Source organism: Leptodactylus fuscus, chromosome 7, assembly GCF_031893055.1.
Source record: "Leptodactylus fuscus isolate aLepFus1 chromosome 7, aLepFus1.hap2, whole genome shotgun sequence".
NCBI classification, from domain to species: Eukaryota; Metazoa; Chordata; class Amphibia; order Anura; family Leptodactylidae; genus Leptodactylus; species Leptodactylus fuscus.
The window spans coordinates 66497290-66525186 of NC_134271.1; the positions used below are offsets into that span (position 1 = coordinate 66497290).

At 40.1% G+C, this 27897-nt stretch overlaps 1 protein-coding gene across 1 annotated transcript; it reads left to right on the plus strand.

The window, feature by feature from the left end:
- Positions 1 to 5258: 5258 nt before the first annotated feature.
- MYLK3 (myosin light chain kinase 3) lies at positions 5259 to 25950 on the plus strand. Its single transcript, XM_075282058.1, has 13 exons — positions 5259 to 5816; positions 9890 to 9980; positions 10148 to 10511; positions 12092 to 12468; positions 13567 to 13672; positions 18696 to 18789; positions 19841 to 19950; positions 20583 to 20724; positions 21978 to 22048; positions 22125 to 22253; positions 23736 to 23888; positions 24222 to 24354; positions 25718 to 25950. The coding sequence occupies exons 1-13, from the start codon at positions 5289 to 5291 to the stop codon at positions 25787 to 25789; spliced, it is 2370 nt and encodes a 789-aa protein (XP_075138159.1). The 5' UTR covers positions 5259 to 5288; the 3' UTR covers positions 25790 to 25950.
- Positions 25951 to 27897: the final 1947 nt, after the last annotated feature.

Consider the following 27897-nt stretch of genomic DNA (forward strand, 5'->3'; position numbering starts at 1 on the left):
AGCGTTGTGAACTCCGTTCTGCAGGTTTCCGTTTCCTGCCTAAAACAGAGGCAGGAGACGGAAACCTGCAGGAGTCTCTCTCACCCATTCATTTGAATGGGTGAGAGAGATGTCCGGCCGTGAGCGGCGGTGAGCGTTTTATGCTCTCTGCCGCGAAACCGGGTTTTATAATCCGGACACAGAGTCGGACATGCAGTACTCTATGTCCGGATAAAAAAAAAATCCGGTTTCGCGGTGGAGAGCATAAAACGCTCACCGCCGCTCACGGCCGGACCCGGTCTGAGCTTTCCGACTTCTGGCATGCAGAAGACGGAAAGCTCAGAACGGACAGGTGAACGCTAGTGTGAACCTAGCGTAAAGGTGCTATTGACATGAAATTCTTACCAGATATTGGTCCAGTCCACACAGGAAAATAAATCAAGCCATCGATGTCCATACATGAAGTTATGTGTAATAATGAGAAATGACACAGGGAAAAAGTATTGACCACATATTGAACACATAAAGAAAGAGATGCAAAAAGCCATGGAATGTCCTGACACCAACTGAAATCTATCAGGAATTAGAAAGCAATCCTGCCACATAGTGAAAAATATCAGCGGCTTCCACTTACGGCCTATAAAAAGATGTCTCATTACTAAGGTGCCCCACGAGAACCTCTCATCATTGGTAAAACCAGCGAGCTGTCTCAAGACCTTCGCAAGACCTTATTGTTGCAAAACATACTGATGGCATTGGTTACAGAAGAATTTGTAAACTACTCAAGGTTCCAGTGAACACTGTTGGGGCCATAATCTGGAAGTGGAAAGAACATTATTTCACCATAAACCAGCCACGACCAAGTGCTCTCTGTAAGATTTGAGACAGAGGAGTGAAAGGAATTATCAGAAGAGTTGTCCGAGAGCCAAGGACCACCTGTGGAGAGCTACAGAAATACCTAGAAACAGATACAATTATTTCAAAGAAAACAATAAGTAATATCCTCAACCTCCATGGCCTGTGTGCACACTCACCACACAAGACTCCATTGATGAACAAAAAGCATGTTCAAGCACGTTTAAAGTCTGCTCAACAACATTTAGACAGACCTGTGAAATACTCAAAGAATATCGTCTGGTCAGAGAAAACCAAAATTAACTCTCTGGATGCCATAATATACACTATGCTTGAAAGCCAAAAGGCACAGCATATCACCCCAAAAACACCACACCAATAGGGAAGTTGGAAGGTGACATCATGGTGTGGGACTGTTTTTCAGGATACAGCACTGGCAAACTTTATACTGTATAATTTAAGGAAGGATAAGTGAAAAATGTACCGAGACATTTTTGATAAAAACCTGCAGCCAACTACAAGGATGATGAACATGAAACAAGGGTGGACATTTCAGCAAGACCATTATCCCAAAACACAGCCAGGGAAACTCTCAATTGCTTTCAGAGAAAGAAAATAAAAATGCATGAATGACCCGGCCAATCTCCTAACTTGAATCCAATGGAAAATCTATGGAAGAAACCAAAGAAGGAGCTCGCTGAACCTTTAGGTTTTGAATAGTGTTTGTGTGGAAGAATGGGCCAAAGTCACACCTGAGCAATGCATGGGACTAGTTTCTCCATACTGGAGGCGTAGCAAAGGCTATTACACGAAGTATTAAATAAATTTCAATAAGCGTGTTCAATACTTTTACCTGGGTCATTTCTCATTATTGATTTTATTTCACCCGCTGTGTATATATCCATACATACGCATATACGGATATAGCAGAGTTAACCTGAAGTTCTGCAGTTGATTAAACTACTGCAATAAGCAGTTTAGCAATTACACAACTTCTAGTTAACTCGGTAGATATAGATGTGTGTGTGTATCTATCTATCTATCTATCTATCTATCTATCTATCTATCTATCTATAGATATATTTTGTCAGGGTCTGGGGTTGCTAGGTGGGGTGGCATAGACACACAAGTCCAGTTTCTTTTAGTCCAAAACAAAGGTAGAGTTTATTTTCACTCAAAAAGGTAGTGCAGCAACAAAAGGAAACAATACAAAAATAAATACCTGCCCGGCTAGGCTCTAACTAAACATAGAATAGGTTATCTCACCTAGAATAACAGAAATCCAAAACCAGTTGAATCATTCAGGACACAGCTCCCAAAAATATGACCTCTCTGTTTGCTCTCCAGCCAAACTATGCCAAAGTGTTGCCGCTGGAGCTGGCTTTTTAACCCCTTAGCGACCCTTGACGTAACTGTACGTCATGGGTCGCATGGGGATGTATGGAGCGAGCTCACACGCTGAGCTCGCTCCATACACGGCAGATGCCGGCTGTATAATACAGCCAGGACCTGCCACTAACAGCAGCGGTCGGTGCCCGAGCCGATCGCTGCTGTTAACCCTTTACACACTGCGGTCAAACGTGACCGCAGTGTGTAAACGGCGCCGGCGGCATGGGCGCCGCCATGTTTCGCCGATCGCCGCCCTCCTGAACGTCACATGAGGGCGGTGATCGGTTGCCATGACAGCCGGAAGCCTATTGAAGGCTTCCAGGCTTGTCTCTGCCCGAGATCTATTAGACGATGCCAGAGGCATCGTCTAATAGAAGTGCTGCGATTTTCCTATTAATTGCAATACTGTAGTATTGCAGTGAATAGTATGAGCGATCAGACCCCCTAGGTTTCAAGGTACCTAAGGGGTCTGATCATAAATGTAACAGAAGAAAAAAAAAAGTTTTTAAAAGTATTAAAAAAATAAAAAAAATATAAAAGTTCAAATCACCCCCCTTTCCCTAGATTAGCTATAAAAGTAATTAAAGAACATTAAACATAAACATATTAGGTATCCCTGCGCTCCAAAATGCCTGAACTATTAGAATATTAAAACATTTATCCCGTACTGCGAACGGCGTAGCGGCAAAAAAAATAAAAACAGCCAAAAAGCGTTTTTTTCAACACTTTGCCTCCTATAAAAAATTGAATAAAAAGTGATCAAACCATCAGATCTTTCCCCAAATGGTATCAATAGAAACATCATCTTGTCCCGCATAAAAAGACACCACAACCAGCTCCATACATGGAAATATGAAAAAGTTACAGGTGTTAGAACATGATGACACAAATTTTTTTTTCTATTTTGCAAAGTTTTTCATTTTTTTAAAAGTATCAAAAAATTTCAAATACTATATAAATTTGGTATCACCGCGTTTGTACTGACACGTAGAACACAGGTAACATGTCATTTGTACCAAACAGTGAATGCTGTAAAAATTAAACCCATAAGAAAATGGCGCAAATGCATTTTTTCTCCAATTGCGCCTCATTCTGAATTTTTTTCCAGCTTCCCAGTACATTGCACAGCATATTGAATGGTGCCATTACAAAGTACAATTTGTCCCGCAAACAATAAGCTATCATGTGACTCTGTGAACTGAAAAATGAAAAAGTTATGGCTCTTGAAATGTGAGGAGGGAAAAACGAAAATGCGAAACCAAAAAATGGCCTGGTCCTTAAGGGGTTAAGCCTCCTTGACGAGGAGACTCTCTGCAGCTGAGTTACTGCTGGAACATCCCCAAAGTGTGGACTGGAGGGGGGTAGAATGACAGGTCCCACTACCAATCCTACCTGTAATTCCTAAAAATCCAGCCCAATACTGAGCATTTACCAAAATGCTCAGCAGACGAAAGTTGTCTGCTGAGAACAAACATCCCTGGAGTTTTCTCATCACACCCACCTGAGTAGTCTCCATTATCTGACCAGCCATCAGCTTACAATAAATATATATATATATATATATATATATATATATATATATATATATTATGTATAACAGTATCTGTATATCCACTACCCCTGGTTCTGGAAAACAGAGTGGCTTGATTGGTCGAGGCGGAGTTGGCATCATGTTTACTTGGCAGGAGATAAGCCTTTCCACACGTAGGGGTGTTACAATGCTGATAGAGGGGTCAGGTACTTCCCCATTAAATTCCCTCCCGATATGATCCAGCAGCTTATCCTTAACAATAGCTGTAGTAACAATGATACTTTAGGTTTTGCTGGCGGAACTGCCCAACTATTTCAGAAATTCTGGAAAAAGCCAAACAGCTAATCCAAGCAAGTCCTCAGACCCCCTCCTGTTTAAAAATCCCTGTTATAGGTCATAACTATTAGCAAAGATTCTTGCGGAGGTAGTCTGATATCTAGCTTCTGTCTCCACTGACTCTTGATCTATCCATCTATTATAATGTATTCAGGTTTTCACAGGGCAGTTCTGTTCAGAACAAGAAATGAAATAACTTCACAAGTGGACATAATATTGTTTCTGGATATAATGCACAGAGGATTAGTCAAATAATGGCAGCTATATTGTATTCCCTGTACATGTACTTTTACCAGGCTGTATGTATAGGAGAATGTATACCTTTACCTTTGCCATAAACAAAAATACTGTAGCTGTGATTTGAATGCTGGTTTTACATCTATAGAGGGAAATAAGCAGCGCCATTTATCTCATGGGAAACAAAGGCTTATCAGGTATAAATTCCACTCGGTTACTTAGTTATATTTCTGTGGTAAAGTATTTCGCCTTCAATTAAACCTCCAGAATGTAGTCCGTATTATGTGGACTTGGCCAAAACCTAATCCTCATTGACTGGATGTGATAAAAACAAATGAATTGTCTGTGTATTTGTAGAGGAGCAGAGAGGGCCCCTCGTCTGATTCCCTTGCCATAGAGCTGGCTGCACTGTATGTGAGCTGTGTATACTTGTCATTGTTGTCTATTTTTAGACGCAAGTCACAGCAGAATCTTTCAGCTTTGTCATACCTCAAATGTGAGATGGACTTTTTGTATTGTTTTATAATAAAACACAAAAAAGTTTCAAAACGATCCTTATACAAGATTCTATTCCATGAGTTTTTGTCATATTAAGATTTGTTATACATTGTATTATAATGGTCCGATGTCATCCCTCTTCTATTGTCAGGCAGTAACCCTGACAATTCTTAACGTGCTTATCCATCACCACCCTCTCAGGAAAGAATTTCAAATGTCCCTGTGACGTCAAAGGACCCCCGAAAAAGTTCACTGGCCAAGTTTAGACAGTTGTTTAGAGGACTCACAATGAGAAGGCAGATAGCACCGGCTAAATCTGTTTGCACAAAAGGAATTTAACACCCGTTCGGCCATCTAGAGTTACCATTGTATAAACTTAAATCCTCCTCATAGATGCAAAATTAGGAGAAGGATTACCAGGGCAAAACTAGATTAAGAGTGTTTGTCTGAGCTACAACAGAAAATGAGCAAGCAGGATTCAATAACATCTTGCTTGGCCAAAATGTATGAGAGCAAATTTGACCATTCTCCAGGGCCTGGAAAATCCCAAGTGAAGTCTCCTGCAGGAATCAATACCATGGATCGGAAACTGAGTCTTCTTAATGAGAAGATGGATAAACTCTTACATTTTCAGGAAGATGTCATGGGAAAACTGGAGATGGTTCATCATACCATGGACGTGTTAGAAAGAGGAATGGACAGATTATCTTCTTCTCAGGGACATGCTCCAAGAATGGTAGAAGGACAATGTGACGCCAAGGATGATAATGAGCATGTCAAGGAGCAAGGTGGCTTCAATGAATTAATCCATTTACTTAAAGTGCTGCATATGGATTCTGTCATCCAACATGAAAAGCTTGATGGTCTTCAGAAAGTGGTTAACACCGTGGATAAGGTGGTGGAGTTTGTAGGGAACACATTAAAAAACTCTAGAATTGTGGACTTTATAATGAAAGGTTCGGTGCCATGGAAAAAAGAGACACATGAAGAGGTTGGTTATATTATTTTTCTTCTAACTGTGTTCCATTGAATATCTATGAAGGCAAAGGTCCAGTTCTGGTGACCTAAATCGTCTTGAATGTGTATGTGGGAAGGGTAGAATTCATATGACATATTAGAGGGTCACCAAATATCTATAAAGGGAAGGCCGCTACACATTTGTCTTTCTAATTCCACATCTTGGTTGCCTTACTTTAGACTAATTTTAGAGCCAAATTTGGTTGGCACATATTTGACATAATTTAGCAAATCACATAATATATGTGCAAATTATGGCAGCATTCTAGTGTGGTTCGCATTTTAAAGCTCCCATTAAGTCTTGAATGAATATAAAAAGCCAAGTCCTGGTTTGGTGATCTCTTAGGGCTATGAAATTGTAAGCTTTAAATATCTCTGAAAGTGAAGGAAGAAATCTACTCATCTTTCATAGGGCCATAATATCTTTGTCTTAAATATTTTTGAAGACCAAGTTGGAATTCTGTCAACCTCTTACAGAGCCACCAATTCTTAAGTTGTTGAATCTCAGTGACATCTTAGACCTAAAGACTTGAATATATGTTTATGCAAAGGTGAAGTTATGATGACCTAGTCTATATTTTCTCTGCACGCTAGTTGTATGCAATCTATTGTCCCGTTATTAGCCAAGAGAAGAACAGCAAATTCAGACGTCATCATAGTATCTAAAATCTCCAATTCTGAGAACATCATGGAACATTTACAACCATACAGTCCTGGACTTGGCCCACCAGTGTAATTCATTCTGGGGTCCCACTAAACAGATAAATATCAATATTACCAATTACCAATTTTTTTTTACAGCATTAGCCTGCTACATAGTCCTTGTCTTAGATTAGGACCCCCTTAGCTCTGTGAGCAAGATGATTGGACGTGGGGCTCTGCAGTTACATTAAGGAGATAGTGCCCCAGAGGATAGTGGTTGACCTGTCTCTACCCAGTTTATTATATGGGTGCATAGGTTTGCCTAGATGCTATATGCTGCCTACCTGTAGGAGGTACAGCAAGTGTACTGTGCCAAACACCATTCCTTCAGAGATTTGGGTCAGGGTCCCACTGGTGGATTCACCTGCTTCTGTGTGGGCCAGTCTGATGCTGCACTGACATTAGCCTCTTGTCTTCTAAATGGGGAACTTTTAGATTTAGTGGTCCTTTAAGGCCTATTTCCAATGAAGAGGAGTGATTAAGATGAAGTTAAGATTTGTAATATCAAATGTGAATGACTCTTCATTCAAGGACTGTGCTTTTCATGTCTTGCTGATCTGATGTGTTTGTAAATTATAGACTAAAGCCTTAAAAATAAGATATTCAGCCGGCGGTGCCGCTTCTCCTTTCTCATGTGATTAAGAGGAGACAGAGGAACCACTTCAGTTAAATGAGATTGATTTCAACAAGCACCTCAGGAAGGACATGTGGAAAATGTGATACAGAATAATTGTACAAACGGCAATATATGTTTATCGGATACTTCTAAAATGGTCACTTTAACTTTGCACAGCGCAAGGTCTTTTTTAATAGTCTTTAGATGAGGTTTGTTAGCACTTGAAAATATTTCTCACCAGATGTCACCTTGAATATCAAACATGCGAATGTCAGCGTGGGATGAATTATAATAATATAATACGATCTAAAATAGAATTGTGGTCTGAATGCTGTATGTTCAAATACACTATTAGCAGATATCACAGTGCATATAATAGCTATCTCCCAGCTTTCTACAGACTCTGAATGACAAACAAATTTGCTATGAAGTGTTGCCTTATACGTGTGGACAGCATCCATCCATTGCTCTACTCTTAAACTATATTTATCCCTGTAGTCCTGACATTATATTCCTGAAGCTGGGAGGTCAGGATTAACAGAACTAAAGGATCCACCCTATACTAAGCTAATCTGTTTATCTTTACTTTTATGGAGACCTGTCACCAGGTATAAGATAAGATAAGATAATCCTTTAATAGTCCCACAGTGGGGAAATAACATGGTAAATCTCATTTGCAGCACCCCTGATCATTTTTCTTTTTCTTATATTTGTCTATCCATTCAAAAAATATAGCTCTAGTGCCTTATATGTGAATTAGTTGATAAAGGGCAGCGTATTGTGTCCACAAGAAAATAATACGTTACCGCTAACTTGACCAACAAGAGCTAATTCATACATAATGTAATGGGGTCATATCTTATGAACAGGTGGACGGATTAAACAAAGTGCCAAGTTTTTCAGGGTCACAGCGACTATCAAATGAAGAATAGCATTTAGCATTTTGTACGTGACAGGTCTTCTCTAACTTTGCTGACCCTCCATTGGTGGGTCTTTGAGATAGACCTCTTAGACGGAAAAGGTTTCTAGCATTCTTCTGAGCATCATGCCTTTTAGCAGTAAACTCCCACATTGTTGCAAAATGTCAGTCTTCATGCACGTCCTGTTAGTCGAAGGCTGTCAAGATATGCTGAGATGTAGTTTTGCAGCAGCTGGAGAGCCAAAGGTTGGGAGATCATTGATCTACAGTGTTGTGAATATTCTATCGCCCTCCAAGGCACTTAGACATAATATTGAAGCTTGACTTCTGCACATTTCCTATCCTCCACTGACAGTGAAAAGGTAAGGTGCAGGCCTCACTTTGGAGAAAATTTTCAAAGCTTTATACAGTACAGATCCTACATTATGTAAGATGAAGCTGCCCTTACACTCTCTAGGATATCGGTGAAATGAGCTCTAAATGAATGATGGCTTCTAGATAAGAATATGAAACATCCCAATCTTCTCAATTTGTTGTACTCTCAGCATCTGCTAAGAAAAGAAAAAACGGAAGTCCAACTTCTAGGGAATGTGAACTGTAATGACGTGCTAGTGAATGTAAATTAACATGCCATTGAATGCCTTGGCGTGCTGCAAGTTTCTTCAGCATTTCTTCAGACTGAGAATGTTGGTTTTACAGCAATTACTGTCTGAAACAGTTGGGGAATAAGCTTTGTAAATTTTAACTCCATATATTCTAGAGATATGGTCAAATGACCTAATCCAAATCCTAGATACAACCTTCTAGATGCCAACATACTCTGACCTCTCTACCGCAGATTTGACCATTATGACCCAAAATTTTGCATGCTAATTATCACATTTTTATAAGAAGATTTCACAATTGTATGTAAATTAAAAATCTGAAAATTTTTAATATATTCTGTGTTTAATTCCCCATCCCTTCAGTATCATTCTTGTTGAATTTGAGATACTGACAACCCTTTCTGATCATGTTCACCTGACACTGTTGTAGGGTTTAATAAATTAGTGAGTACAGCTACATTGTAATAAGTCATTTATCAATATGTCTCTGTTCACTAGTATCAAGTAATATCTGAAAAATGGCGAGGAACAGAAATTTAATTTCAAATTTTATGCTTAGACTCTTACTAAAGCTTGTTTGAGGCTTAGGCTGCATTTTGCGACAATCTGTGTTTTAGCTGCTTTTCTAAATTTATTTATTCTTTTAGCCAAAGCCAGAGGGAAAAGTACACGTTTCCTTTATATTTTCTATTCTTTTTGAAGTCACTCATGCCTTCAGCTCAAAAAAATGTAGTTTTTTTCATATGTGGCCTCAACCGAAAGAGATTTCCAAGACTTGTATACTAAGGACCAATCCTTACCATAGTTCATTAATATCTGATCATTGGGGTTTGGACACCTGGAACAAACCCAGATCAGCTGCTAGAAGCAGAGGTGGAGGCAGCGTGGTGAGGAGCAGGAATCGGTAAGTAAAAAACAAAAAAGCAGGGGATAGCAGCAGTAGCTCTGACACTGACCATGGATAAACAGTATGCAATGAGATTATAAGCTCCCTCTAGTAGTGACAGTAGGTCAATGCTGTTATTTAACTTTGGATGGCATCTGCCAACAATTGTCTTATTAAGGGAATCTGGTACCTTGTTCCAGAAAAAGCAACTTCAGGTCACAATAATGATTTATTGAGAGACGAATCAACACACAATGGACTTAAACCCACATAAAGTAGTTTGCGTCATTTAATGGAAAATGTATTTCCTTTACTTTAGGCTAAAGAAAAATCTGAAGAAAAAGAGACAAAAGCAAAGCATGTGCTCCTCAGCAGAGACTCCCAGGCTGAGATGCAGCGGCCCACAACAGGTAAACCATTATATACGTGACTAGGACTAAAGTTGGGTGTTGTCCCTCTCTTCTCAGACTAAACATGGAATTAGAGACTGATGAATGCTGTCAGCCTCATGTAGTTGCATGTTTTATTGCACAAACCTATTCATGAACTCATGATAACCCTGTTATTTTCCCTCCAGGTAGCCATAAAAGCAATTCTTTGGAAGAGAAAAAAATCATTCTAAAGTCAACTCACAGTAGCAGCCCTCAGACCAAAGGTGGCTGCACAGATGAAAAAACTTCTCTAGATACCGTGCGATGTCCAGAAATCTCTACAACCCCCAAGCCATGGGCTCAGAAAGTAGCAGGTGAAAAGCCTCAAGAGAAAAGTGTTCACATCAGCCCAAATGTTACTCACAGTCAATGTTCTCCCAGCCCAACAGACCAGGACAACAGGCTTGAGGAACGCAAGAATATACCAGAAGAACCTGGGGGGAATCTAAGTTCCAAAAGGAAATCAATCTCCTTGATATCAGCACCTTGTATAGAAATACAGCTTCCCAGGTAAAGGAAAAAATATTCATTGGATTTTTTAATAGGACCCACGGAGGAGTATGGCTAAGGTTAGACAACAGCTAAGGCTGGATTCACGTCTGAGATTAAGTCTCTGTAGGACATTCCGCTGCAGATATCACCTAAAATCGGTGGAGAGAAAGGTCCTGCCAGGAGGACTTTTCTCTCCCAGGTTTCAGTATAAAATCGTATAGAATAAGGAAGAAGTTGCATCTTTGCATCCATGTATTCAAGGAGGATAGTGATGTCTATATCTACAGGCAAAAATGCTGCAAAGTGACAATGCTTTCAAAAATAGAAGTGTTAGTTTATTTTTGTCAATCAACAAAATGAAGTGAATGGACAAAAGAGAAATCTAATTCACACTAATATTTGGTGTCACCGCCCTTTGAGGAGGAGTCCTGATAGGCCCCACAGAGCCTTGGTAGGCCCCATAAAGTGTTGGTAGACCCCACAGAGCCTTGGTAGACCCCATAGAGTTCCGATCTCAACGGCATCGAGTTTTTCTAGGATTACATGATGGGGTAGTAGAATTTGAGCAAACTCACATCCACAGAAGATCTGTGGTTAGTTCTCTAAAATGTGTGGAACAACCTCTCTGCCAAGTTCCTTCATAAACTGTGTGCAAGTATACCTAGAAGAATTGATGGAAGGCAGAGGGTGGTCACACCAGATAATAATGTAATTTAGATTTCTCTTTTGTTCATTTACTTTGCACTTTGTTAATTGACAACAATAAACTAATAACAATTTTAATTTTGCAAGTATTCCTACTTTGCAGCATTTTTTCCACAACCACCTAAAACTTTTGCACAGTACTTCATTCATATATGTATATTTCCTGTGTAAATAAAAAGAGCCCGTTTTAGGATCCTATAGGATCAAAATTTTAGTAATGATTGTTTTTGATAGCAGAGCCCATGCGTTTGTTTTTAGCTACTGTAATATATTTCTGATAGTCTGCCATCCTCTAGGGGATCAGAGTGCCATAGTATCTTGTATGACAGATTAATGGAACAATGAACAACCCAGCAGGTCGCTTGGCAGTCCAGGATGCCCACATATAGATAATGTTATTATCTATTTGATCCCCATACAGTAGAGTAAATACCAGGGTAGCTGCAGTAGCGACTGCTAAAGGGCCCAGGACCTTAGGGGGCCCCTGATTCTTTCTTTTTTTCAATATGCTGTTATGGCCATTTAATACCATATGCAGGGGCCACTGTGGTCCATTATACCGTGTGGAGTGACCAATATGGAACATTATAATGTGTGGAGTGCCCACTGTGGGACATAATAGTGTTTGTAGATGAGACTTTATACTGTGTGGTGGCCAGGAAAGGGGGTGCTATGCTGTGGAGGGAACCCCAAGTCAAAAGTTTGCTGGGGTTCACAATCTTTGCTAGTTACGCCCTTGTCCCTATCTAAAAATCTACTTTAACTCTTACAATCTTGCTATGTTGCCAATCTTACCAACTGTTAGGTGCTAGAATAAAAGAAATTTACTATATATTTTTTTTCTTGAAAAGCTGCTTTAATTAACAAAAGTAATCAAAAATGTTTCTTTTCAGGGAACCTTCTCAAACTCAAGTGGAAAAACAGCAGATCCCTATCTTGGACATTAAGAGAAATTTGCTAACTCGAGACATAAGTAAACAGGAACTGGGAGCAGAAATTACCAATAAGGATAAGCCAGTGTCCTCTGCTGCCAAGACTGTAGAGGTTAAGACCAACACGAGTTCAAAGAAGACAACCGATGAGGGCAAAGAAGGAGACATTGCAAGAAGTGACGGTAGAGAAACCATCCATGGAGAGAAAAGTGGGGTAAAGCATCTGAAAGGGGAAACAGGCAAAAAAGACTGTGATAACTACCAGACAACAGATCAGTCCTCTAGTGTCACCGATGATGCCATTGAAGTGTCAGAAGCCTCTTCTTTACATATAATTGGTGGGTAGATTTATGCATGTATGTATATATGTATACTAACCAACATACAATGATCGTTTTGTCAAGTAGAGAAAACTATTTTACCCATTTTATCTGGATCAGAGACAGCTGGGTAAAAATCCACTGGGCTGGCCAATTACAGCTCATCATTCAGCTTCTATAGTGTGGGGACGCAAGGTTACATGTTTGATGCAGTTTTTGAAACCAGATCCAGAAGTGGATTAGAAAAAATAAACAGTGTCTTCTGTCCTTTATAGATTCTTCTTACTGTTTATGTTTTCCATCTGCACTGACTAAGATTATGGCATTGGTATTTCAGGAGAAAAGCATGCCGATCTTGTCGGGGGTCAGTGACCTCTTTGTGCGCACGCACACACACACACATACACACACATACACACACACGCACACACACGCACACACACACACACGCACACGCACTATTAAAGATAAAGCTACTTGTTAAATGAGAAGTTTTATGATGTCAGGAGGAAGGTGATGGGAAACAAGTGACAGGTCATCTGTGAAGAGCAGGCACCTACAGCAGCACAGAGAATTTTAGGAGAGGAGTGTATGGAGGCCAATAAATGGGACAATATACTGCATGGGAGTCAGTAAAGGCAGTAATATACTGTAGGGGGCAATATACTGTATGAGAGCCAATAAAGGCAGTAATATACTGTAGGTGGCAATAAAGGGGGCAATATATTGTATGGGGACCCTTAGGGACCCTTCAAACCAAAAGCTGTGGACCCCATAGACTATAATAGGGTCCACCTGGTTTTTGCTTGGTTTCCACCCAAAAAGGGAAGAAAACGTGGAGATAAAAGTGCCGCTTGCAGGACTTTTCTCTCCGCATTTTTAAAGTGGAATGGGGAACGAAATTCCCAGGCGGAGACTGGGCACAAGTGTGAACCTAGCTTTAGAAAGGAAATTACAGCTAATTCTCCTCAATAATAGTCCAACGTTTCAGCAGATATTACATATAACTACTAGAACTCCAGCAATGCAATTCATTAAGCTGGCATCTTTACCCATATACTGTATGGGCAAAATCGATGACCTCCATCTTTATACTTGTATGCTACTATCTTGCAGATGACTGTCCGCCGCCTCCTGCACCATTCAACCACCGAATAGTAAGCATCAAGCAAGCCATCTTATCATCCTGCTATACAGTATGCCAACATGAGGTCCTGGGAGGGTAAGTTGCTAACTGTACAGACACATAGGAACATGTACATGTTTTAGTAGCAACCAATATGGTTTTTATAACAGATCATACTCAGCTTTCCTATAGTACTGAACAGCAAATTTGCATTAATGGGGTATTCCCTTCTTGGCTAATCATGGTTGCAATGGAAATATCTGGCCACAAATGCATTTCCGGATATCGCTGCTCTACGCTGTTTCTGTAACTCCACTATAAGTGAATAGCAGCTATGCTGCGTACATAACTGTGAAACTATGGAAGCAGTGTAGTTATATTGTGCTATGCTGCTTCTATAGCTCCCATTCACCTCTGTGTGAGCTATGGAAACAGCGGCTAGCAGTTCCATGTGCCTGGTGGCTGGGAGTGGTGGCCAGTTATCTCGGTGTAGACCATGATGATGGTAATAACCCTTTATGTAGTGGTATGGAAGTAGAATACATGTCACTGCTTCACTTAGTCTGGCAGATATTCTGTTGTCACACAGCTACAGTCTTATGAAAAAGTTTGGGCACCCCTATTAATCTTAATCATTTTTAGTTGTAAATATTTTGGGGTTTGCAACAGCCATTTCAGTTTGATATATCTAATAACTGATGGACACAGTAATATTTCAGGATTGGAATGAGGTTTATTGTACTAACAGAAAATGTGCAATATGCATTAAACCAAAATTTGACCGGTGCAAAAGTCTGGGCACCTCAACAGAAAAGTGACATTAATATTTAGTAGCTCCTCCTTTTGCCTCTAGTCTCTTCCTGTAGCTGTTAATCAGTTCCTGGATCCTGGATGAAGGGATTTTGGACCATTCCTCTTTACAATTCGCGTTCAGTTCCGTTTGATGGTGGCCGAGCATGGACAGCCCGCTTCCAATCATCCCACAGATGTTCAATGATATTCAGGTCTGGGGACTGGGATGGCCATTCCAGAACATTGTCATTGTTCCTCTGCATGAATGCCTGAGTCGATTTGGAGCCATGTTTTGGATCATTGTCTTGCTGAAATATCCATCCCCGGCATAACTTCAACTTCGTCACTGATTCTTGAACATTATTCTCAAGAATCTGCTGATACTGAGTGGAATTCATGCGACCCTCAACTTTACCAAGATTCCCGGTGCCGGCATTGGCCACACAGCCCCAAAGCATGATGGAACCTCCACCAAATTTTACAGTGGGTAGCAAGTGTTTTTCTTGGAATGCTGTTTTTTTTGGACGCCATGCATAACGCTTTTTTGTATGACCAAACAACTCAATCTTTGTTTCATCAGTCCACAGGACTTTCTTCCAAAATGAAGCTGGCTTGTCCAAATGTGCTTTTGCATACCTCAGGCGACTGTTTGTGGCATGCATGCAAACTGCGCTGTATTGTTGACCGATGCACAGTGACACCATCTGCAGCAAGATGATGCTGCAGCTCTTTGGAGGTGGTCTGTGGATTGTCCTTGACTGTTCTCACCATTCTTCTTTTCTGCCTTTCTGATATTTTTCTTGGCCTGCCACTTCTGGGCTTAACAAGAACTGTCCCTGTGCTCTTCCATTTCCTTACTATGTTCCTCACAGTGAAAACTGACAGGTTAAATCTCTGAGACAACTTTTTGTATCCTTCCCCTGAACAACTATGTTGAACAATCTTTGTTTTCAGATCATTTGAGAGTTGCTTTGAGTAGCCCATGATGCCGCTCTTCAGAGGAGATTCAAATAGGAGAACAACTTGCAATTGGCCACCTTAAATCCCTTGTCTCATGATTGGATACACCTGGCTATGAAGTTCAAAGTTCACTGAGGTTACAAAACCAATTTTGTGCTTCAGTAAGTCAGTAACAAGTAGTTAGGAGTATTCAAATCAATAAAATGATAAGGGTGCCCATACTTTTGCACCGGTCAAATTTTGGTGTAATGCATATTGCACATTTTCTGTTAGTACAATAAACCTCATTTCAATCCTGAAATATTACTGTGTCCATCAGTTATTAGATAGCTCAAACTGAAATGGCTGCTGCAAACACCAAAATATTTAGAACTAAAAATGATTAAGATTAATAGGGGTGCCCAAACTTTTTCATAGGACTGTATACATGGAACGTATATAACAAAAATGGTTGGTAAAAGTTATAAGATGGTGCATTTTCACTACAAAAAGTATATGCATAGACATGTGTACGCATGGCAAAGGACATAGCTGTAGAAACCAGAGTAGAGGACAAGAATAATAAAAAAATAAAAAATAAAAAACCTTCATTGCAACTAGAAAACTGAAAAAAGAAAACCTAATGAAAATAGAAGTGAGGTTTATATTACCAAATGACTTCTTTTTCTATGACTTAGCAATGTTCCTGATAAAAAGTTTACATTCCCTTAGGTGTTTCTAAATATTGGGAGCTAGTAAGTAAAAAAAAGAGTGCAGTAGGGGGAAGCAAATACACTTGAAATCAAGCCCATGAATTTTTTCCCCGACTTAACGAATTAATTAACCATGACATTTACAATTTGGCAGTGAAATTGAGTTACACAACAGAACTGACTTCTCTTAAGATGTTTAATCCCGAAAACCGTCTGTTTAAAAACACCTACATCTTGTTTGTGTTGGCCAATGTATAAATGTCACCCAGATCCTTTCGTGAGCCAGTGGAATGTTTAACTGTTTGGTGGAACACAAGGAAACAGCCTCATGTTATTAACCATGTAAGAGCGACACACATACACGGTGCCACCTTTCCTGGCCCCTCCACATATTATACCACTGCATTTATACAGACTAGAATGTCCCAAAGTGGCCTCCACACAGTATAATGTCCCATAGCGGCCCCTCCACACAGTATAATGTCCCATATCGGCCCCACCACATAGTATAATGTCCCATAGAGGCTCCTCCACATAGTATAATGTCCCATAGCAACCCTGCCACATAGTATAATGTCCCATAGCCACCCCTCCACACAGTATAATTTCACAGTGGCCCCTGAACACAGTATAATGTCCCATAGTGGCCCCTCCACACAGTATAGTATCCCATAGCGGCCCCTCCACACAAAATAATGTCCCATAGTGAACCCGCCACATAGTATAATGTCCCATAGCAGCCCATCCACACAGTATTATGTCCCACAGTGATCTCATCACACAGTATTATGTCCCATAGTGGTCCTTATGGCGTTTGTTACATACATTAGGTTCGGTAGAACCTAAAATTTTTAGGGTACGCCACCTAAGAACTATTATTATTCTAGAGTATAATGATCGGAGGCCCAGAGAAGATGACAAACATAAAAACCAGTGTTACCTCTCCAGGGCTCTGGCCCAACTCCTCTTCAATGACATCACAGATGTGAGGTTACTCTTGTGTCAATATGCATCATGACACCGGTCTCACCCACGTGACGTCACTAAAGAGGCCCGAAAACGATAATTAGTACCGCTGGAGCCCAGGACTGGTAAGTAACACTATTTTTCTTTATTTTTATGTTCGCTCACCTCCTTTGGACCTCTGATCATTATACTCAGGGGTCTGAAGAAACCCCCAAGACTTTATGGCGGTGCCGGCTGTTACATCCTCTTTGACCGACCCACCAGCCCCATTACACTTACCTTCCTTTCAGCCTGGGGTCTGGATATCGACAGGAGTAATGGTGAATATAATAGGGCTGGGTCCAGAAATTGATTAGACTGAGACCACACAATGTCAGTGGAAAGGCCAAAAATGTAATATGTGTATGTGACATGACCTACATTATACATATATTACAGTAAAATTAAGAAAAATTATTAATAAATGTTATTTAGAACGTTGGAGGTGGGGCATGGAGGGTTTATGTTTAAAATATAGATTTATCCTGGACAACCCCTTTAAAGGGACCATTATACAGCAAATGCAGAAAGGCTCTAACATCTGACTCCCTTTGTATATTGTCTATAATGTTCTTGTAAGGTTGTTTTGCACAGCTCGCTGATATATTTACATCCAAGGCATGTGACTTAGGCATACAGAAAGCACTGTAACATTGTATTACACAGTTAGTGGACAGCTGGGCGAGAGGCTAATCCATTGTAAAGCGTGAGAAAGATGAGATTTATGCTTCTGGTCTTTCAATGGTGTTTACCATGTACCAGGGCTATTTATAATCGGCGATAACAACAGTACTTTGACAAACTCCCAGAACATCTCTGAGGTCTTGCCTCAAACATAGGAACACAGCTTGTACTTAGAGTACACTGGTTGTGTAACTTTTTCCACTCCTGGAGTCGTTGTTTCTATGGCAGAGTTGGGGTTACCTAAGCTGTCCTAAATATGCCCCATTAGATACGGAGGATTTCATGTGCTGAATTCTGCACTAATGTGTTTCACTTCCTTACATTTATATATATAGTCACTGACGTAAAGGGTAACTCCACCTGAAATGAACACTCCATATTACTTTGTTTAGAATACATTCTTAATTTACCAATGCTGTAGCCTAGGATACTGCTCTGCCCTTTCTAGTTTTTGTTACAATTTATGGTGTTGATCTTGGCAGACTGGGGTTGCTCCTGGTTAAGAGGTTGCCATAGACCAGTGGTTCTATAATTGTGGGCACAATACTATACTACTGAAGCCCAGGCAATGCCAGGAAATTAAACATTATACATTTCCCATTAAAATCAATAGGCTATATGTATAATGTAAACTGAGATTCATTCTTTGCAAGATCCTGATCCTCCTATTCCTATACATCTACTATGCATCATAAAAGATGCAGCTTTACAAGTAGGAGTGATCCTGATCCTCCTATACCTCTGCAGACCTATATATCCCAATACAAACATAATAAGATGCAGCTTTTTATACATCTTTTATGCATGCATTTTTATGTTTAGTGGTTGTCATGGACATAGTGCCATCTGGTGGTTATAAAAAAGAAAGAAAAAAAAAAAGTACCCACTGGGTGGACCATAGCAAGGCAAGATACAGGGCTGTTAAGTGAATACCATACCATGTATTTACTGTACTTTTCATGCATTTTTTTCCTGTTGCTCACGAGGGGGCGCTTTGGCCAAGTTCACAAGTGTGTGGAGATTTCATCTGGACTCCGTCTGGCTGCAAAAATCATTAAAGTTAAAGCACCCAAGGACAGGGTAAGTAGAAGTGCAACAGATATAACTAATATGAAGCTGGTTACACACTTTATTTCTATGGGAATCTTTTGCAGCATGTTTTCCAGCTCCAGCAAACAAAACATGTTTTTTTCTGTGGTGGTTTTATTCAGGTGTTTTCTTATATTTTTCATTATAGTATAAAAGGGCTGAAAAATGCACAGTAAAAGAATGTATGCACAAAAGATTAAAAATGGCCAAAAAAACCGCTCACAATATCAGCATTTTATTACTTCTTTTTTAGTAAAAAAAAAATATGCCAATGTAAACCTAAGAGTGCTTGAAGTCGTATAATTAAATTTCTATACTTAGATTCAGTTCCAGCTCCTTTTGTGGTGTGGTCCTCAGGAAAAAAGAATTGATACAAAGAAGATATGCAAGTTCATTATGTAAAAATTATTTTGCATCAAACCATCGGGGGATGGCAGTAAGATGTGAGGATCCTGCATTCAGAGAGCAAATAATAAGCCGCAAGAATTCTAAAGAAAGTCTTGAATATGACTAAAGTATAAGACATACCGGTATATATGTATGAGAGGGATAATGTTGTGCAAAAATACTTTCAAAGTAAAAATACTGTTTCAATTTTCACCCTTATTCGAATACATTCACGGGTCATAAATATCCCCCACCAGACTGTAAGAAAGATTTGCCTTAAGGCAGACTGAAGTTTTCTTGTTATGCTATTTTTTTCTCACATTAATGTGTATTTCACTATCTTGAACCATGACGTGTGACTTAAACTGCCTAGGAAGGCATTTGCCCTTTAGTGCTGAGATGTATTATGGGATGCCGGGGGTTCTGACAAGCTCAGTGGAATACATTTCCATATTCACGAGCCTCTTAGCGGAAGATGCTGTCAGTGCTCCCATAACATGCTCAGAAAAGGGCACCCTAACCATGCTGGTTGTCATGAGGGTTCCTTGTGGCCTCTAATTATGCTTATAGGCACTCCTCCTCAAATCCCTGGATCTCCAGACTCTTTATCTTGTTGTAATGTCAGTACAACAGTGACTTGTTTTCTTCTTTACAGGATGAGGTGAAGAATGAAATTAATGTGATGAATCAGTTAAATCACGTCAACCTGATACAACTATACGATGCCTTTGAGTGCAAGAATGACCTGACCTTAATCATGGAGTAGTATGTATCACGTCATCGGGGAGAAATCTGTAGCATTAAAAGAAAAATAATTATAATAAAAATCATTTTATTTTTGTAAATAAAGCTTAATTATTGTACAATGTCTAATAGCCTTTAGTGGGAATTCAGCAACATGTCTATGCCAGTTTTGTAGGCCCTGTTTTGTGCCAAATGTGCAACACATTCCCCATAATACACACAGTTCTCATAATAAATTCAGGGGTCAATGGGGTCTGTTGGATTCTGTGTGTAAATCTGCCATGTCATTGTTCTAGTCATCCCATGAACCAGAACAATGGATAGGCAATGCTAGTGTGAACCTAGTGTTAATAAGTGGTAAAGGAAACACATATCCTTAATAAGATATATTGCAAAGTTTCTTATTCTCACATGTACACTTAATTTATGAAACGTTGCTTACAACTGGAGGTACGCTATAAGGAAAAATAGATAATTTTCCTACCTTAGTTTGGATAATGGAACATTGTAAGTATCAGCTTTGGGTTTAATGCCAACCTGGGCACCAGTAAGATCACCTTGGACCTAGTGTAATAATATGCTTTCCTCTAATTGCACATCTAGCTTCATATATCAACCCCTTTATTGTTTTTTTTTCTTTTGTTTCTCTTCAGTCTTGATGGAGGAGAATTATTTGACAGGATCACAGATGAAACTTACCACCTCACAGAGCTGGACGCCATCATGTTTTCCAAACAGATTTGTGAGGGAATTTACTACCTACACCAACAGTACATTCTTCATCTAGATCTCAAGGTAATATACTATTGTAGCGGTGTCATAAATGAACTATTAGGGCATGAGGATTGGGTATGTCCGTATATAACCGCGTCTGACATGCAGGCATCTGATAAAGTTGGGTAAGAATCTTTGGCAGCTACAGAAATATCATATAAAATTACATATCAAGCAACGTCACAACAAATCTTAACTAAGCATCTCCTTCTGTTTAAAGGGGTTGTCCCATCACAAGGATCCTATCTATACTGCTAGTTTATGTAGGGAGGGAGGGGCTGGGAGCAGCTCTGAGCTGTTTGTGTCTGATAAGTAGCGGAGCTTCTCAGATAGGGGAGGTGAGAGCTCCGGGATTTCTGAGCTCTTATCAGTCGGTTTAATTGAATTTGGCTGATAAGGGCTGAGATAGGGAGTCAGTTACCTCTGTATGTAATGCAAACTGACTCAAATCCAGCTCTGCTACATCAGCTTCACACTGTTGTAATTCATTTACAACCAATCCCGTGCAAGTGAAACCCCACCTACCAATGTGCAGAGAAAAGCAGGAAGTGAATAGAGCACAACAGCCTGCAGGTTAGTGAACAAGCGTCATGGGAATACCCCTTTAAGTGTACAGAGCTATGTGACTCCATGGTCCTAGACTATAAATTAACCCTTAGTATATGTGTGTGTACATATGTTACCTGGTAATGTTTCCCTCCAGTGTAGTGCAGAAAAACCAGAGGAAAACTGATGCCAGAAATCTTTTGGATCCATTCTGATGGATCATCATTTATTATGCCAGACATGTCCAAGAACTGTATTGAAAATATAATAAACGCAATAACAAAAATCAGTTGCAAACATTCTGGGTCATATTTTAAAGTAACCCAATGAAATGTGTATTTACGGCCTGTGCAAAGGATAGGCCATTCACATCAGATGTGACCCCTGGCACCCTCGTTGATCAGCTAACTGTACGGGCTGCAGCAGTCATTGTGCCCCTTTATTATATTAGCAGGCACAGTAATGGCTGTATCTGTTATTGCAGCTCAGTTCCATTCAGTTGAAAGGGTCTGGGTTGCTATAGCACTAGTATGATGCTGTGTCTGGCAAACAATAAAAGGGAAATGTAAGTGAGCTGATAGACCGCGATGGTGGGCTTCGAACCCCCATAATCTGATATTGAAAGCTATTCTAAGGATAAACCATCAATATTGCAGTAATGTAAATCCTATAATTATGCAATATAAAAGATTCCTGCCATGACACTAATAATTCTTTATATCCTTCAGCCAGAGAACATTCTGTGTGTCAGTCACACTGGAAACCAGATAAAGATTATAGACTTTGGGCTGGCAAGGAGGTGAGCGATCTCTCTTATCATCAGGCGACCAGCTGAGCGCTCAGTCATGACATTAATGGTTTTTGATCATTTCTAGGTACAAACCACGTGAAAAGTTGAAAGTGAATTTTGGGACTCCTGAGTTTTTGGCTCCAGAAGTGGTGAATTATGATTTTGTGTCCTTTCCTACGGACATGTGGAGCGTGGGAGTCATTACCTACATGTTGTGAGTCATGGGCTGGCTTGGATGTTACATACTCTAATGTTTTCCTGAATCATCTTCACAGACCCTGTCACTGTAAACAAACAGAGGGGAGGGTAACACGAAAGGGGTGGAAGACCCACGTTATGGTTCAGGAGCTATTGACAAACCAGTATGTTGGTTACAGGAGGAATTTAATGGGGCTGTCCATTATCAGAAAGAATAGTCTTTTCTAGAACAGCATCAGTCAGTGCATGGGCTGTATCCAGAATTGCAGATGAGACCTATCCCTCTGGAAAAGGGAACTGCAGTACCTGATACAGCCCATGGTCATAAGAGGTGCTGAATAATGGCCATTTCATGTCCCTGTTATCTTAATGGACGTCACACGGCAAAATTCAATGTCAGTGAATGGAGGCTATTCACATGATTGTTATTCTGATATCCCATTATAAAAGGTGGTCAAAATATAGATCATGTCCTATTTTTGTCTGTTTTTATGGATTCGTCCATACACACAAATGTTTGTGGGGATCTGTGAAAATGCTGCCCCTGGGTCATGTCCATTTCGCACCTTGGTCGTCTAAATGTAGCTTTATTCCAGTGGCGTAACTAGGAATGGCGGGGCCCCGTGATGAACTTTTGACATGGGGCTCACCCCCCGACCAACACCGAAGACCTCAACCAAGTGCCCCCCCCCACATTCCTGCACGTTGTATTATGCGCAATAGTGGCCCCTGCACACAGTATTATGTCCCATAGTGGCCCCAGTACACAGTATTATGTCCCATAGTGTCCCCTGCACACAGTATTATGTCCCATAGTGGCCCCTGCACACAGTATTATGCCCCACTGTGGACACCCATGAACAATTATTATACTCTGGGGTCTTTTCAGACCCCAGAGTATAATAATTGGAGACCGTGAGGGGATACCAACATAAAAAACATTGTCACTTACCTATCCCCGGCTCTGCTGCAGACCTCGGTGGTGTCGGCCATCTTCAATGACGTCCGGACATCACATGACCCAGAACGCAGACCCCGGTCATGTGACGTCACACAACTAGGGCTGAAGCCTGTCTGTAGTGCGGAGAGGTAAGTACCAGTGTTTTTTATGTTCCCTTACCTCCCCCGGGCCTCCGATCATTATACTCGGAGGTCTGAAGACCCCCCCGAGTATAATAATAGTCTTTGTAGGGCCCGTGGTGTCACTGCCTCTGCCAAGATCGGTAAGTAAATAGGGCCTGTTACCGGCTGGAGTAACTCTAGCCGGTAACGGCCTATTAAGAAAGACAAAAACAAAAAACACAGTGTAGCGTCTGTCGCCGGGCCCCTATTGTCCCGGGCCCTGTGGCAGCTGCTACCGCTGCTACCCCGGTAGTTACGCCACTGCTTTATTCTAATTCCAGTGGGAATGACATTTTACAACAGTTTGACACCAGTTGCATTTTACTGTTACTTTTCCCATACTCATTGACCATACTTTTTTTTTTTTTCTCCCCAGACTCAGCGGTCTGTCTCCATTTTTGGGTGAAAGTGATGCAGAGACCATGAATTACATTGTGAACTGTAATTGGGACTTTGACTCTGAGACGTTTGATCAAGTGTCAGATGAAGCCAAAGACTTTATTTCTAGATTGTTAGTAAAAGAAAAAAGGTAAAACTGTGATCATTTCAATAATATACTTAAAGTGGATTTACAAGCATTTCTAAAATGTCAATAAGGGTCTGGTATAGATCAGGTATTGCAATGTAATGAATCTAAAACCTAAGAGAAGAAGCTTCGGTGAGTGGCAGATAGAGGAGAGAGCAGAGGCTAAACATTTCTTGAAAGCCTAGGTAACTGTGACTAAATAGTAGCTCCGTATGTACAGAAAATGCCTTGTTAGATAGCTACACACAAGAGTCAGCCAGAAGTAGCTCTCAGCATAGCTGTATATGCACTATCAATTGTCTTTATTGAGAACCTGTTCTATATTTTGTCTTTTAGCTGCAGACTAAGTGCTGGTCAGTGCCTGAAGCATGACTGGTTAGTCAATCTGCCTTTAAAAGCCAAAAAATACAAGGTGCGCCTTAAGTCACAAGTCCTGCTTCAGAGATACATGGCACAGAAGAAATGGAAAGTAAGTGGTATCTTCTTAAAGAGAAAATGCAAGGGTACACAAACTTTAAGTTGTTCTTATTCGAAGGGCTACGATTAAATTTTAATTTGCTCCAATATACAGTGCACCCAGATGCTACATTGGGTGGGGGGAGGAGGGAGTATTGGCCTCACAGTTTTATTGGTTAGAAGGGTTTTCTGAGATGATCAAACACGTGCCCAAAGCCAGGAATAGTGATATAGACAATATATTACCCCATTCAAACACGCGCTACTCTGTTCCTTTGTTTACTTGGCTGCAGCAATGTCATGTCTGTATATGCACTATATGGCATGAGACTGCTGAATCCAGTGACTGGCTGTAGTATTCATATAGGCACATCATTGCCATAGTCATTGCCACATAGCTTGGCAGGGAGGACCGCAGGGGTGGGGGTTAAATTTATTGTCTACCGTATCATATTGGCTGGTAACATGATGCATTGTAGTGAGGCATAAGCCAAAGTATTCTGTTTTACTCTAGGGGTGCTAATGATCGGTTGGTAAATCAGCGCAACATCTTACCTTGATTTCATTCGTGCAAGTCTGGGGCTATGGGACAGTCTAACCACAAATCTAAATTAATGGGGCCTATCCGGGTATTGGACCCCACAGATCACTAGTACCGAGGCTGCACAGGAAAAATGTGCTGCTCACTTTCTGTACATACATGTAGTGGTGAGTGTAGGTACTGCAGCACTGCCCCATTAAAGTCTATTGGGCGGTGCTGCAGTACTTACACTTGCCGCTAGTTTGTACAGTGAGTGAGCAGCGCAACTCTTCCACACTGTCTTGGTACCAGTCATCTGCTATCAGTCTAAGTAATCGGATAACTCCTTTAAGGCTAAGGGTGCATTCACACTGAGTAAACACTAGCTTATTTTGTAGAGTAAAATTACACTTGTAAATTTTGCTATCCCATTGACTTCAATGATATTTTTTTACAAGTGTAAAAAATACGCCTGTAAAAAATACGCCTGTAAAATGTCATTGAAGTCAATGGGATAGCAAAATTTACAAGTGTAATTTTACTCTACAAAATAAGCTAGCGTTTACTCAGTGTGAATGCATCCTTAGTTCACATTTCCACTGTTGGAAACTCCGCTCCAATGTCCACCTGAAATCATTGGGCAAAAAAAGTCCTGCATGCAAGGCTTTTTTGTCCGCCACCTTTAGTTTTAAAATGACGGACTCCATTTTAGTCAATGGGGTCTATTGGGCTCCGTATGTAACTTATTTATTGTTCTGGTTCTGTGGATCAGAACAGAATGTTGAACCATAGCATAAAATGAACCATAGCATAAAATGTACCATACCAGTTTCTTACATCTACCTTTCTTCTCCAGAAACATTTCTATGTGGTCACCGCTGCAAATCGTCTCAGGAAGTTCCAGCTACTTTCCCCCAAGCCCTCATAGAATAAGGACAGATCTCTGCTATACACAGAGTGTTACATACAGCCATCTGGTCACTGAATACTGTGAGAGCTATAGCAATGCAACGACATTGAGAGTTTGGCTTCTCAAATGTAGTCATTTTGGATATAGTATATGTAAGTAGTTTTATGAGCCATCAAGCAATGGTCTTCAGGAATCTTTAACTCAACCACATCTTCTTAGCTTTCCATAACATGAAGACCGTGAATGCCTTGTCATGCTAGGCCAAGTGGGTTTTATCCAAAGTTTCTTAAAAAAACATCCATTATACAAGAAAATTCTTCTAGTATCTGCACAAAGGTCTTCACTGCACAATGCAAAGGCTTTCATTTCCCTATACAGTAGCCCAAGCTACAAAATTGTTCTATGGCAACCATTGTAAGTTGAAGCCCAAGGCAACTTGTGTCCGTAACTCTACTGTTAATTGGTTCCTGAGACCATAAAATGAAAAAAAAAAAAAAAAAAATTAAAGAAAAAACATATATAGTTAGCAGATCCTTATACTTACAAGTCAAAAAGATCTGCTGGATGCTGTAAATCACTTTCTACAATGGTGATAGTAGCTTTACCATATATTCATTGACACCCCCCTTCCCCCGCCAGGAAAAGAAAAAAAAGTTGCACTTAAAGGTGCAGCTCAACCTGACAAAGTTGGCAATACTGAACCTTAAGTGAAGCATTGCATATTGAGTCTGCTTTCAAGTTACAAAGACCCAGAAAATACCATTGTATGTTGAAAATATTGTACCCTTAGGCCATTGCTACATGAGAATCACTGTATTCACTGCAACAGTATGGTTTCCATTGCAACTTGTTTCATGTAATTTAGGAGCAGGGCTGTGGAGTCTGTAGGCCAAACTTCTGACTCCACGAATGGTTGACAGCCATAGTCAGAAGCAGTAAAGATCCTCCAATGCATTAAAAATCTAGTGACTTAATTTCTGCGAATGTAAATATGTAATAAATAATACATCTAATATAATATTACAATTGTATAATTAAAAAAAATAATTTTATTTTGAAGTTGGAAACTATTTTTCCCCCCAACTTTAACCAAAATAGGTCCCCACTCCACAGCCCTGTTTAGGAAAATGTATTATTGGTAGAACCCAAAGGGTTTGGTATAGATAGCAATTACTCACGATTTACACTGTGGAGTCCTGGCCTGACATCTTACGTCTGCGCTGCTTACTCCCCCTCATGCACACCAACTACTGGAGACTGCATCTACAGAAGTTACAGAGATGCTTTGCTTAGGTTCTGGGACTCTTCTGGCTTTTTTTTGTCCTTCTTGTGAACATAGTTGTGTGTGATTTCTATTGCAAGTTTTAGTAATCAAGTTACTTTGTACATTAATAAACTAATTTAAAAGACTGTGTAGATTTTTTTTCTCTCTTAGGGTGGGGTGTCTAAGCTTTGAAAAAATCTCTAGAGATGAGCGAGTATACTCCTTTTTTTTCTTTTTATAAATGTAGATTGTGAGCCCCACATAGAGCTCACAATGTATATTTTTCCCCTATCAGTATGTCTTTGGAATATGGGATGGAAATCCATGCAAACACGGGGAAAACATACAAACTCCTTGCAGGTGTTTTTTTGATGAGCGAGTATACTCGAGCGAATGCATAGTTTTTGGTGTTAAAAAAAAAAAAAAAGAAGGGCCAGGGAGGGGAATCAAATGTTTACAGCATGGCATTTGACCGAGTACACCAATAACTATGCAAAGGGAGGTATTCGATCGAATACTACTACTACTCGCTCATCTCTAATAATTTCCATATACCTTCTTAGATAATACTGAGTTATTCAGGAAAAGGAGTCATCTGTTTACATAGTAGCATTGAAAGAAAATAAATAAAAACAAAAAAGAGATAGTCACAGGCGTAAGAGTTGGCACCCATGACATTTTTGCAGAAAATGAAGTATTTCTCCCAGAAAATTATTGCAATTACACATTTTGTTATACATGTTTATTTCCATCATGGGTTTTGGAATAACACAAAAAAACCCAGAGGGGAAAAAATGGTCCAGGCACAATTATTGGTAAATAACTAGGTTTCAAGCATGTGATACTCATTCATACTCACCTG